The 14,795-nt window shown below is 45.9% G+C and overlaps 1 protein-coding gene across 5 annotated transcripts in view; it reads left to right on the plus strand.

Annotated features, from left to right (window-relative positions):
- Positions 1 to 14,795, plus strand: part of SEZ6L (seizure related 6 homolog like) — a 219,827-nt gene that overhangs the window by 176,502 nt on the left and 28,530 nt on the right. For all 5 annotated transcript variants that reach the window (XM_039462528.2, XM_039462529.2, XM_074391112.1 and 2 more), the window contains exons 11-12: positions 6,825 to 7,019; positions 8,620 to 8,811. In XM_039462528.2, coding sequence (XP_039318462.1) covers positions 6,825 to 7,019; positions 8,620 to 8,811 — 387 coding nt within the window. The remainder of the gene's footprint in view (positions 1 to 6,824; positions 7,020 to 8,619; positions 8,812 to 14,795) is intronic.

The raw sequence follows: 14,795 nt of genomic DNA on the forward strand, positions 1-14,795 counted from the left end.
GCCGAGGAAGCAAATCCTTCACCTATATCTGACATTTCTCCCCATGCTATCTCTCCCCACCTCCCCACCCTCCCATCCCTCCCCCATTTTCCCCCAACGGACCCCAGTGTGTAGTGCTCCCCTCCCTGTGTCCATGTGTTCTCATTGTTCAACACCCACCTATGAGTGAGAACATGCGGTGTTTGATTTTCTGTTCTTGTGTCAGTTTGCTGAGAATAATGGTTTCCAGGTTCATCCATGTCCCTACAAAGGACATGAACTCATCATTTTTGATGGCTGCATAATATTCCATGGTGTATATGTACCACATTTTCCCTGTCCAGTCTATCATCCATGGGCATTTGGGTTGGTTTCAGGTCTTTGCTATTGTAAACAGTGCTGCTATGAACATTCGTGCGCATGCTACACTGATTTTTCATTGTATTGGCACAGTCGTGTTTAAGAGCCTGGGATCTCTCGACAGAAGGACCGGGGTTTGAGCCCTAGCACTGTCAGCGAATGTCTGTGTGGCTTTGGGAAAGTTACAGAACCTCTCTGAGCCTTCCTTTTGTCATCTGTAAAATGGGAATAGCGATGCTATTCCACAAGGTTGATATCAGGATTTAGCAAGCAATGCCTCATAACTTACAAAAGTCCTCATGCTTCATTTGTAATCCGCTGAGATCCTGTTGTCATCTTTCATGTGTGGTCAGCTGAGATCTTACATCGACACACTTCCCAATTTGTGAAACTTTTCAAACATTGCCTTCGCCTTCTGCCTGAACTGAAGCTCAGCTCTCCTCTAAGGCCTTCCCGTAGCCGCATTGAACAAGAACACTCTTCCTCTCCCACTTCATGCACTCCAGGAGCTATAGATGCAAGAGATGTCTTTTCTGATCCTCAATGTGGCTGCCGAACCATGTTTCTCCTGCTCATCCTAAGACAAATAAAACAAAAAAACCACCTGCTATCAAATTCAAGCTAAGCTCACACACTCCCATAACCTCTCCTCTTCCCTTCTCATTCCCCACCCTGTAACTCTCTCTCATTCATGATTCGCTCCACCACCCGCCACTGTTCAACCTTTAAACACTAGAGGGTCCCAGGGTCTGTCCTGGACTGTATCCTTTCTTCCAGCTAGACTGATTTCCTCCATGCCGTGGTCTGATCCCATGGTTTTAAACAATACTGATATCCATGGACCGGTTCGTACTTACAACCTTGACTTTAAACTCCAAATCCATCTATCTAACTCCCTGCCAACTCCTCCCTTCCCGCCATCCAGGAGACATCTCAGATTTAACGTGGCCAAACAGAATTTCTTTCCCTACCTGCCACCACCACTACTCAATTGCACCACCTGCTACCTGCCAGTTCTAGGAAATGAGACAACTCTCCTGGTTTATCTGGCTGCTCCCTCTCTCCTTGCCCCCATATCCAATCCATCGTCTCAACTCCACTTTTACAATATGCCTCAAATCCAAGCACGTGTCCCCATCTTTCTCTGGCCACCACTCTAGCCTTAACTACCAACATTCCCAGATATCAGACAACTGGGACACCATGAAGTCCCACTGATCCCAGCCCCAAGCAAGAGACTTGCACCAACAGACAAACTGGTCCAGCCCTGTCGTGTCCCAGCAGAAGAAACCCTGGACAAGCAAGGATGAAGCGTTGATCATCAGGGACAGAGCTGAGCTCCCATCCACGCTTCCTCATCCCCAGCTCCAAAGCTTCCTCCACCCCCAATGTTTTGAGCAGCAGTGGAGAACTTGAGAGACACAAGAGGGTCATTGAGACCCAACATCCTTTGACATCCAGAAGAATGGGTGGTTGCACCCCAAGAATTTCAATGAGTAGGATTCGGCCGGTGATTAGGGAACATGTTTGCACTTCCCAGGAATTAGATTCACATCTTGATCTCCGGGGTGGAGCAGAGAAAAGGAGAATTTCTCCTACCTGGCCCTCTGCCGCCACCACTACCACTGAAGACCCTGTAGTTGGAGCAAGATTCTATGTCTTTGGTCATTTCTTCCCGTTCGCTTAAAGAATTGTCCATCTCTAACTAAGTTGATGGAGAAATAATTACAGATTTGGGAATTTTAATTTGCAAACACCACAATTACTTCTGTGCCATCCTAATAATATGAATTGTCCTCTCCGTACCAGCGCTTGCACCTAAAAACACAAGCGACCCCCTTGACCATGGACGGTCTGAAGAAGCCTCATACATACAAACACACATTCCTCGTTTTTTTATTTCCAGATGGTGAACATTTTTCATCCCCGCCTGCTACGTGTCCACCTCTCAGAGAGGCTAACACAAGTATTGATCTTCTTTTTTATGTTTCTCAGGGGCCTTTTTACCTTTGATTGTGCTGCTAAATATTTTCAGAGTGTTATTGCTACAATTTCTTGTGGGTTCCCGGCTCTTTTCTGGGCGGTACCCTGGGCTTCAGGGGATAACTCATGTTGGCTGTCCAGGCAATGGACCCTCCAGGCTCAGCTGCCGTTGGAGGACGTCTCTGCTGTCCCGGTTTCTGCCTCTCTCCTTAGACGTCTTCTCCATCTCCACTGGAAGATAAGGTCATGGTTTTGCTCCTTTATCTTCTCTGGTGCCCAAGTCAGTATTCTAAGCCTGCATTCAGCTTGATGGCATGATGGCAAAAAAAAAAAAAAAAAAAAAAAAAATCTGACTCTATCCAAGGCTGATCAAGCTTCATCAGAAAGTCTGGCCAATGTTCAGTTTGGCGACATCTTGAAGAAGAAGTGTTCTTGTTAATTGAAGTTGAGAGTTTGTGTGATTTGTGTGACAACTTACAGTTGGCAAGCACTTTAACATACATTATTTTATTTCATCTTCAAATGCATTATCTCCATTTTCCAGAGGATTTGGTTCATAAAAAAAATCCCTTGACACCTCCTATATATGCTAGGCTTTGCAAACCAGAACATAGAGATCAATAGAATATTCCCCCTACCCTTAAGGTATTCGTGGAAATGAGAAAGGCAGTCCCATTAATAGACAATATCAGGATCACAAGCTGAGGCTGTGGGAGAAACAAGCAAAGGAGCACAGAGAATGTTTTTCATACACAGCTTGGCTAATTTGGGTAACAAAAAAGAGAGAACAGTTCCTGATTGTTATTTCTCTTAAAGAAACACACAGTCCATTTTACAAGAATGGCAAATAGACCACCCTAGCTAATTGTGATGCCAGTCAATTGCTCACTATTTATGTTGAAGACCGTGTTGCAGAAAAACTCCAAGAAGGTCATCCCTAAAGACAATGGCAAAGAATGTCATGATCGATTAGTGATGCCTGCCATGGGCATGGGAAAGGTATTTGCTATTCTGGGTCTAGATTTTACCATATACAGATGCAACTCCCATTCAGTGGATACATCAGATGGTAGGGTCAGGGGTTTCTGTGGTCACTAGAGAATTCTGAAGCTCTTACATTGACCTAAATGCCTAAGCCCAGCTCTGGAAGATGGTCAAAGTCGATCTGCTATGATTGCAATTAGAACCTTCCACAGGAAGACTCTGGGCATACATGGTTCTAGAATGTGAATTCTACCTCCCAGAATTCACATTTGAACAGAGAGATGTAAAGGCCCATTCTCTTCACTGTTTCCTGTTCTTTGCCCACTGCCTATGGCCAAATGCATGGGAGGGAAGGGATTAAAAAACAGAGATGAGTAAGCAGTATTTTATCAGAAGACAGTGGTTGGTTGCTGTGTGTTTATTTCTTCTAAGATAATAATTAAGCTCCATATTGTAAGTCAACTCCAATTAAATGACAGTGGCTCCCTGGAGTGCTGTTTGGAGGACTGGGGGGTTTCAGCTCAATTCAGACAGAGAGGGCTGTGCTTGATTAGTGATGTCTGCCACGAGCATGACATGGTAGATGGTGGTATGTATTCCGTGCATTTGTGCATTTCTGTTGCACAAAAATTGACCACGAGACTGAAACCATGACTTCAGATCCCTGTATTCTTAGTGTTTAATAAGGTGCTCATAATATCTCAGTCAAACACACAAATGAATCTATCTAACTCATCTTAGTGTTTACACAGCACTGTCATATCCTGCATGTTATTTAACTTTCACATTGCCCTTTGGGGCAGACAGTGTCGTAATTCTTGGCTCCACTCTGCAGAGGAGAGCAATGAGGCTTAGAGCAGTTCATTAGCGTGACCGGAGTCACACCACTTCTTTAAAAAAGAAAGAAGAGTAGAAAAGAAGTCTTCCAACTTCTAGGGCAGTTTTCTAATTCTTACCAAAGTTAACAAGGGCTCATGGGGCCAGAACATTCCAGAAACCTCTACTTAAGGTGCTTGGTAAAAATGTTATGTTCCTGAATCAGGGTCCCTGGGGTACAGGCCCTCGAATCTGAAGAACAGGAAGGTTAAGTGACTTAGCCAAGGCCACCCAGTTAATAAAGAGTGGGGACAAGATTCAAGCCAAGCTTCTTCTCCATCATGGCAACAACTGAGAAATTACAAACGCAGAGAGTGCCATCATGGAGACAGGAGGTCCCACGGGAGGGTGCAGCCATGGCGGCCCACATTGAAAAGTCAGACAAGCAAGCCTTTCTCTGTCTCAAAGCATTTGGCTCAAGGCAGACCACATTTCTGGTGTCTGCTCCCATTTCTCCCCTTTCATCCACCGTCTGAGCATTTACAGCTGTGTCCCAAATCCAGGGCTTGGCTGATTTTTCAGAGACCTAAAAATAGAGGCTCCTGTCCCCCCACCAAGCAATTCTCGAAGCTATTTTCTTACCCTTCTTGTTGCAGACACCCATGAGATCTCCTTTCCCCAAATAAAATCATGATGAAATCCCGGGAAAAGCCATTGCTTGGTTCTCAGAATGACTTTCCTGCAGACAGCGGAGGTGCTCCGCTTTCCCCAGAAGCACATAAGAACTGCAAATTAATTATACAACATAATTAGCTCGCTCCTCCAAATCTGTGCAGTGGGCACTTGGAAGCAAGAATAGTCATAGTTTGCCATGCATTGCTACCTTAGTAACAGGAGTTTGTAGGAGAAAAACAGAACAATTACAGAGAAAGACACAGTAATAAGCTGTTGGTAGCATTTTCTGGAGTATGCTTCATGTTCACTGATGATATACAATTGGATTTGAAGAATATACCAACAGCTATTTTTATTTGCTTTTGTTTAATTTTTTTATTCTTTCAGACAGGATCTCACTCTGTCACCCAGCCTGGAGTGCAGTGATGCAATCATAGCTCACTGCAGCCTCAAACTCCCGGACTCAAGCAATCTTCCCACTTCAGCCTCCTGAGTAGCTGGGACTACAGACACGTGCCACCATGCCTGGCTCATGTTTTTAGTTTTGTTGTTGTTATTGTTGTTTCAGAGATGGTCGCAGGGGGGTATCCCTATATTATCCAAGCTGATCTCAAACTCCTAGGCTCAAGCAATTCTCCTGCCTTGGCTTCCCAAAGTGCTGAGATTATAGGCATGAGCCACAGTGCCCAGCTTATTTTTATTTTGATAGCTAATTACTTCTCTTAATGCATATTACAAATGCATATATTACTTATTCACTAAACTCATGGATTTGTAGATATTCTTAGGGTGAAACAGAGCATATTAGTGACCTATTGCCATAGATTATACTCCAAGTTAGCAGTAAGCATTTATCATCTCACAGTTTCTCTGGGTGAGAAAATCAGGAGCAGCATGAATTGGATGGCTTTATCCTGGGGTCTCTCATGAGGCTGCAGTCAAGATGCCAGCCAGAGCTGCAGTCATCGAAGGCTTGATGGGCACTGGATGATGAACTTCCAAATGGCTCACACATGTGGCTGCCAAGTCAATGCCAACTGTTGGCAGGAGACCTCAGTTTCTCTTCATGTGGGTCTCTCTGCGAGGCTGCTTGAGCATCCTCACAGTATGGTAGCTGCTTCCTCCAAAGCCAGTGATTCAACAAAGAGCAAGGAGAGTCCTTTAAGGTTATGACCTAACCTCAAAAGCCACCCAGGGCCATTTTTACAATCTCCTGTTCAGTGTTGGTGTGGACTCCACTAGAGTGTAAATTCTCCCAGGCAAGGCAGCTCATGCCTGTAATCTCAACATTTTGGGAGGCCCAGGTGGTAGAATTGCCTGAGCCCAAAATTTCAAGACTAGCCAGGTGACATAGCAAGACCTCATCTCTACAGAAAAAAAAAAAAAAAAATAGCCAGGCCATGGTGGTGAATGCTTGTGGTCCCAGCTACTTGGGAGGCCGAGGTGAGAGGATCACTTGAGCCCAGGAGTTTGAGGCTGTGAAGAGCTGTGATCACACCCTCACACTCCAGCCTGAGCAACAGAGACCCTGTCTGTGAAAATAATAATAACAGTAATAAATTAGAAACAAAAATAAAATAAAAAATTTAAAAAAATTTTAAAGCATGTAAACTCTCAGAGGTGAGAGTCAAGTGATGTCTGATAAGCAGCTGCCACAGTGAGGCAGGTACCGTTAGAATTATTATTCCCTCACGAAAGGTCAAGAAATCTGAGTTGCAGAATTGAGAAGTGATTGTCTCCCAGTCACACTGTCAGTAAGGGGCAGAGCTAGGATTCTGTTTGACTCGAAATCCTAAACTAGTTTCACCAAACCAGGAGAATGTTCAGTAAGTTCAGCGGCCCACAGAGAGCGGGGACCATAAAGTGTCACCGTAGAGGAGCCCTTGACAGTGATGCGATTTTGGAAGCGTGTTGCTCATTTCTAGAGCCTTTTTCTTCTCTTCGCTCATTTCCTCAAGCCTTCATAAAAGGCGGCCCCGATAGCAAGACCGCATCCCCCATCTAAGGCTGATGTTTCTCTTTTGAAGAGGTGTCAAGGAATGACTCTTGCTCGGATTTACCGGAGATCCAGAATGGCTGGAAAACCACGTCTCACACGGAGCTGGTGCGGGGAGCCAGAATCACCTACCAGTGTGACCCTGGCTATGACATCGTGGGGAGCGACACCCTCACCTGCCAGTGGGACCTCAGCTGGAGCAGTGACCCCCCATTTTGTGAGAAAAGTAAGAGTGGTCTTGTTTCCTTCCTCTAGGTCCCTGGGTGGCCAATCCCCTGTAGGGGTCTTTTTTGGGCTGGTGCAGTGCAGCTGTTTCATGTAGAATCTGGACTCCACCTCCCCCACCAAATCATGGGCATTGCCCACAAATGTTGTTTCACAGCCCTCGGTGGGATCTCAGACTCAGGTGCCTTCAGAAACCTGGCCCTTAATGTAAATGAGCGAGATAAGCTGGGGGTGAGACATGAGAGACTGCTGTGAACTGTAGTGAATGGGAATGTATGTAGCCTGGTGAAAAGGAAAATTTGGCTTGGTGCAGTGGCTCATGCCTGTAATCCTAGTGCTTTGGGAGGCTGAGGCAGGAGGATCACTTGAGCCCATGAGTTTGAGACCAGCCTGGGCAATGCAGTGAGACCCCATCTCTTAAAAAAAATAATAATAAACAACATAAAAATTAGCTGGGTGTGGTGGCACAGACCTCTACTCCTAGTTACTCAGGAGGCTGAGACAGGAGGATTGCTGGAGCTCAGGAGTCTGAGCCTATGCCCTTTAGTCTAGGTGACAGAGCAAAACCCTGTTGAGAGGCGGAGTGGGGAAAGAGAGAAAGAAAGAAAGAGGGAGGGAGGGAAGGAGAGAGGGAGGGAGGGAAAAAGAGAAGGAAAGAGGGGGAAAAGGAGGGAAGAAGGAAAAAGAAGGAAAGAGGGAAGGAAGGAAGGAAGAAGGAGGCGGATCCATTTTTACAAACTTCCTGCACCCGCTTTTTTTCAGCTCAGAAATGTGGATGTCTTTTCATATCGTTCACGTTGTCCACTTTATTCTCTTTTGGTTGGTTTGTTTTCCTTTTATCTGTATTGATTCTTTAATGTGAAAAGTAATGAATGCTTATTTTACTATATTCCAGCACCCCAGAGAGCGCAGTGAAGTCTCCCCTCACTTTGTTCTCTTTAGCTCGGAATTTCACAGGATGGCTGTTCCATTATGTGCAACTCTTCCCCCATTAAACTATTTGCAATGTTACCTTTTTAAAAAATATATTACAATTAATAGTGCAATGTACAACCTTATGCATAGGTCTTTGAACCCTGATGAAAATTATTTGGCAAATTCATATACACACAGAGAGAGACAAGGTCTCATTCTGTTGCCCTGGCTGGAGTACTGTGGGGCCATCATGGCTCACTGCAGCCTTGACCTCCCGGGCTCAAGCAATCCTCTCACCTCAGTCTCCTGAGTAGATGGAGCAACAGATATATGCCATCATGACCCATTAATTTTTGTATCTTCTGTAGAAACCGGATCTCGTTATGTTGCCCAGGCTGGTCTCGAACTCCTGAGCTCAAGCGATTCATCCACCTCAGTCTTGCCTTTCAAGTCCTGGGATTACAGGCATGAGCCACTGCTCCCCACCTCTTTGGGAAAATTCTTAAAAGAGGATTTAAATTCAAGGCTATTTTATCCTGGCCACCTTTAACAAACAAAAGATACATTATTTTCCAAAAAGGGAAAGAAATGAGTTAGGAAACTTTCTAGATCATTCTGTAATTCTCAGCAAACCCATGGTCATCCAGAGGTCTGACGTCTACTTGGTCTGGTTCCATCCTGTGTAGTTATGTACTGCACCGACCCCGGAGAGGTGGATCACTCGACCCGCTTAATTTCGGATCCTGTGCTGCTGGTGGGGACCACTATCCAATACACCTGCAACCCCGGTTTTGTGCTTGAAGGGAGTTCTCTTCTGACCTGCTACAGCCGTGAAACAGGGACTCCCATCTGGACATCTCGCCTGCCCCACTGCGTCTGTGAGTCTTGTTTATTGAATGGGGCCCTCAGTAGGTAGAAGCAGATTCACTTCCTGTTGTTCACGATGGAAGGCTGGGCTGCTAGGAGGAGGCATTCTACTTTGGGGCAGGAGCTTTTATTATTATTACTAGGACACAACAGTACCTAACACTGATTGGGAGTACATATACTGTGACATTTACGGTAAATGTATCAGGCATTGCTCTAAGTCTTCTGCCAAATTTCACTCTTTCTTCCTCAAGTAGCCCTGGGAGCATGATATCATGGGGGGTTTTTTTGTTTGTTTGTTTGTTTGTTTGTTTTGTTTTGTTTCGTTTTTGAGATGGAGTCTCACTATGTCACCCAGGCTGGAGTGTGGTGGCACCACCTTGGCTCACTGCAACCCTTGCCCACCCCCACCCCGGGTTCAAGCGATTCTCCTGCCTCAGCCTCCCAAGTAGCTGGAATTACAGGTGTGCACCACCACGCCCAGCTAATTTTTGTGTTTTTAGTAGAGAGAGGATTTAACCATGTTGGCCAGGCTGGTCTTGAACTCCTGACCTTTAATGACCCACCTGCCTCGGCCTCCCAAAGTGCTGGCATTACAGGTGTGAGCCACAACACCCAGCCTCATTGGTTTCATTTTAAGAAGAGGATACTGTTCTGGGTGTGGTGGCTCACATCTGTAATCCCAGCACTTGGGAGGTCAAGGCAGGCAAATCACTTGAGACCAGCCTGGAGGCTGAGGTGGGAGGATTGCTTGAACCAAGAGGTCAAGGCTATAGTGAGCTGTGATTGTGTCACTGCACTCTAGCCTGGGTGGCACAGCAAGACCCTGCCTGAAGAAAAAAAAAGAAGAAAAAGATACTATTTCAAAGCTCTCCAGGGATTCTGGTGTACAATGAGCATTCTCAGTCACTGCATAAGGAAAGCATAAAGTTATATGGAAGGAACAGAGCCTTACACGGTATTTGGGGGGTTGGAAACTGTCCGCTGCACTAATATTTTAAATTATTGTGTTATGAACAACTCCATTAGGAGTATAGCCAGCTCAAACTCCAGAAGCCACAGTGAGGTCTGGACAGTGTTAAAGAACCAAGAATTTAACTCTGGGGGTCGGGGTTGAAGAAAAGAAAAACTAGAATTCCTGTAAGTTGATTACAAATTCCCCTACATCTGATGTGAGTAACACTGTGTACAATTTATAGACTTGGCCATCTCCTAGAGTGGCTGTGTTTTGTGACTTCTCACGACTACCTAAAACAGGCTTCACAAATCTTGCTGACCACGCTAACAGGGAACTTGGCAATTTACATGGGCAAAAGCTATCACCGCAGAAAGGCAACCAGAGAGCAGGGAAGTCCTTCTCTGCTTTCACTGGCTAGGCTGATACTTACTGAGCACGCCATCATTCTAAGAATGGTTCATGCATTAACTCTTTTATTCCTGGCAGGAAAATAAAAATGGAGATATCTGTCACTTGTCATTGAAGACAGAGCACAGCCAAATTCAGACTCACAAGAGACCTTCCTCTCTGCTCTATTCATCAACCAGCCAAAGCCAGGTTCCCAGTTGCTAGTTCATAAATTCAACTTCCTCAGCCCACAGAAGGGCTTTACTCTACAGACCCCAAAAGAATGAAGATTTTTAGGCCCACAGCACTTGCTTCATAGATTTCCCTTACCATCTGATCCTATTCTTGTGAGAGGAAGATTTCTATTTCTGTGTTCTTAGTTTCTCTTCTCAAAAAGGGAGACTTTATTATTCTGTTTCCACCAGTAACAGGGATTCTTGAACCACACAGCCCTGTGTCTCCATCTGTCTCTCTTATTTATTTATTTATTATTTTTTACAGTCTCATTCTGTCGCCAGGCTGGAGTGCAATGGTGTGATCTCAGCTCACTGCAACCTCCGCCTCCCAGGTCCAAGTGATTCTCCTGCCTCAGCCTCCCCAGTAGCTGGGATCACAGGCACACGCCACCACACACAGCCAATTTTTGTATTTTTAGTAGACACAGGGTTTCACCATGTTGGCCAGGATGATCTTGATCTCTTGACCTCGTGATCCGCCCACCTCAGCCTCCCAAAGTGCTGGGATGACAGGCGTGAGCCACCGCACCCGGCCTCTCCTTCTGTCTCTTCAGTCAGAGTTCCAGAATTTCAGAGCTGAAGGGAATCTGAGAGATAAAATATAAGTGCAGGGTGACTTAAACATAAAATGCAACTCTCCCCATTATACAGATAATAACAATAGTTACTTATTGGATGTATAAGACACATTGCTAAGCACACTATACGTATCTATAAACATGTGTTTTGTGTATGTATATGCACATATATAATGTGTGTACATATGTCTATATATGCATATATATAGTGTGTATTTATATGTATATATACTATATATGGCATGTATACATATGTGTTTATATACACATATATTAAGGAAACTGATGTTCAGAGGGAAGTACAGATAACAAGCATTATCACTCACTGAATGTGTAAGACACGTTTTTAGACACATTTTATATATATGTGTGTGTGTGTGTGTGTGTGTGTATTTATACATGTGCTAACCCTAGCCCCTTCGCCACAGCCACACTTTGTCCCCAAACCCCAGAACCATGGACCAAGTACACATTGGTTGGTTCCTGTTACCTATCCCCAAAAAGATATGTCAAAGTCGGAACCCATGGTATCTGTGACTGTGACCTTGACTGGATATAGCAACTTCAAAGTCCTGACCCACAGTACCTGTAACTGCAACCTTGATTGGACACAGCGTCTTCAGTGTCCTAACCCACGATATCTGAAACTGTGACCTTGATTGGAAATGAGGTCTTTGAACTCCTAACCCACAGTATCTGTAACTGTGGCTTTGATTACAAGCAATGGGGAAAGGATTCCCTATTTAATAAATGGTGCTGGGAAAACTGGCTAGCCATATGCAGAAAACTGAAACTGGATCCCTTCCTTACACCTTATATAAAAATTAACTCTAGATGGATTAAAGATTTAAACATGAGACCTAACACCATAAAAACTCTAGAAGAAAATCTAGGCAGTACTGTTCAGGACATAGGCACAGGCGGGGACTTCATGACTAAAACACCAAAAGCAATGGCAACAAAAGCCAAAATTGACAAATGGGATCTAATTAAACTAAAGAGCTTCTGCGCAGCAAAAGAAACTATCAATAGAGTGAACCGGCAACCAACAGAATGCGAAAAAATGTTTGCCATCTACCCGTCTGACAAAAGGAGTGGACATAGTGCCTTAAAGTCCTAACCCACAGTATCTGTAAGTGAACTGGATTGCAAATAGAATACTTGCAGATGTGATCAAATTGAGGACATAGTTAGGATGGGTGTTGATCCAATGATCGGTGTCCTTGTAAGAAGAGAGAAATCTGGACACAGACGGGACGTGGATACAGAGAAGGCCACGGAGTGATGGGGGGAGAGCAGGGTGGTGCAACTGTAAGCCAGGCCACATGAAGGAAGGCTCCTCCCTGAAGCTTTCAGAGGGAGCGTGGCCTTGCTGACACCTTGATTTTGGACTTCCAGCCTCACAGAACTGCGAGCCAATAAGTTTCTGCTGTCCTAAGACCCCAACTTGTGGTCCTTTGTCAAGGGCAGTACCAGGACATGAGTGCCATTTCCCCTTTCCCTCGAGGGACTGCAAGAGCGATCAGAAGCAGCCACGTTAGTTCACTCCAGCTGCAGAGACCCAGAGACGAAAAGCTTCAAACAAAAGCTTATATTAAAATACCGAAAAGTGGAGGCATCGTTTCTTAAAAAGGAAAAGCTCTTCGCCAATGAGACCCAGTCTCTAAAGACCCTCTGGGCGGCCACAGCTGCTCCTGGATTTCCAACATGCAAGTCTCCCTCCCTCCGGGGACGCCCTTCCCCGAAATCTCAGCGTTGGATCTGCAGTGCCGAGTAGAGACGGCTTCCCTGACACCCATGCTAATGAGTTCACGAGCCACGCAGGGTGTCAGGAGACACGCGGTACGCCCAAAAGCCTGAAGAAGAGCCCGGCGCATGGTGGCAGCGACGTGATGAGCAGGCGAGGCTGATGGGAGATAACACCCGAGGCGAGAGATGGTCAGATTCTGGCAGCGCAGCTCCCGAGTGAGAGGGAGGGTGCAGTCTGGGTTCTGAAGGCATTTTTCAGGTTGAGGTTGTCGGACACTAAACGGCTTTGAAACGTTTCGTCAATAGCCGGGCACAGTGGCTCACGCCTGTAATCCCAGCACTTGGAGGCCCAGGTGGGCGGATCACGAGGTCAGGAGTTCGAGACCAGCCCGGACAATATGGTGAAATCCCATCTCTGCTAAAAATACAAAAATTATCTGGACATGGTAGCACACACCTGTAGTCCCAACTATGGGAGGCTGAGGCAGGAGAATCGCTTGAACCCCGGAGGTGGAGGTTGCGGTGAGCCGAGATCACGCCACTGCACTCCAGCCTGGGTGATAGAGCAAGACTCCGTATCAAAAAAAAAAAAGAAAGAAAGAAAGAAAGAAAAGAAAAGAAACGTTTCGTTGACTGAACAAAGGGAACAGTACCCGTTTGATGAGCTCTTCAGTATGCTGAGCCCTTCCCCCACAATAACACTCTTGGCCTTCACAGAAAATTGCAGAGGTGAAGAAGGACGGGACAGGGTGAACAGCTTTCCCAAGGTCACATGACAGAAAGGAAGACCAGGATTCTAACCCAGCCCTCACGAAACCCAAAAGCGTCTTCCCAACCTCATCACTCTGCCGTTCAGCTTTTGGGCAAACCTCTGGTGCTTTAGAGCAGACAAAGATCTTCCACCAAGAAGCTCATGACGAAGACGGAAAACTGAATAAGCTGCCGGGCCCCGGGGGGCGCTGGCTTACGCCTGTAATCCCAGCACTTGTGGGAGGCCGAGGCAGGAGGATCGCTTGAGATCAGGAGTTCGAGACCAGCCTGACCAACATGGTGAAACCCCCGTCTCTACTAAAACTACGAAAATTAGCCAGGTGTGGTGGCAGGCACCTGTAATCCGAGCTACTCAGGAGGCTGAGGCAGGAGAATCCCTTGAGCCCAGGAGATGGAGGTTGCAGTGAGCTGAGACCATGCCACTGCACTCCAGCCTGGGTGACAGAGGGAGACCCTGTCAGAAAGAAAAGAAAGAGAGAGAGAGAGAGAGAGAGAGAGAGAGAGAGAGAGAAGGAGGAAGGAAGGAAGGAAGGAAGGAAAAGGGGAAGGGGAAGGGGAGAAAAGACAAGAAAGAGAGAAAAGAAAAGAAGAAAAAGAAAAGAAAACCGCATAAGCTCTGGTTGTCGACAGCCTCTTACCCAGGCACTTGCCCAAAGCCATAGTTTGGTCCCCTGGGACTCAAAGCCATGTCTTTTTCATCCTAGTCCATTTACCGCAGGGCACTTCAAGAGCAGACAGATCAGGCAGAGATAAAGGGAAGAGTCTGGGTATCAAAATCAGACATACCCTCCAGCTCTGCTGAGTGATCGTGGGCAAGTAACCTGCCCTCTCTGGGCCTCAGAGCCTTCATCTGTGAAAGAAAATAATACCCTTTACCAAGAAGGATTGTTGGGAGCAACTCACTGGGTCATTCAGCTCACTCAGTCATTCAACTCACTCTGTCGTTCAACTCACTCAGTCATTCAGCTCACTCAGTCATTCAACTCACTCGGTCATTCAACTCACTCAGTCATTCAACTCACTCGGTCATTCAACTCAGTCAGTCATTCAGCTCACTCGGCCATTCAACTCACTCGGTCCTAAACTCACTCAGTCATTCAGCTCACTCGGTCATTCAACTCACTCTGTCGTTCAACTCACTCAGTCATTCAACTCACTCGGTCATTCAACTCAGTCAGTCATTCAGCTCACTCGGTCATTCAACTCACTCAGTCGTTCAACTCACTCAGTCCTTCATGCCTCCTATATGCAGGCACATGCTAGAGCAGAGGTTCCTAAACTTTCTGAGCTCACGACACCATTGATATCTCAGGAAT

Source organism: Saimiri boliviensis, chromosome 21 (genome assembly GCF_048565385.1).
Source record: "Saimiri boliviensis isolate mSaiBol1 chromosome 21, mSaiBol1.pri, whole genome shotgun sequence".
Taxonomy (NCBI): Eukaryota; Metazoa; Chordata; class Mammalia; order Primates; family Cebidae; genus Saimiri; species Saimiri boliviensis.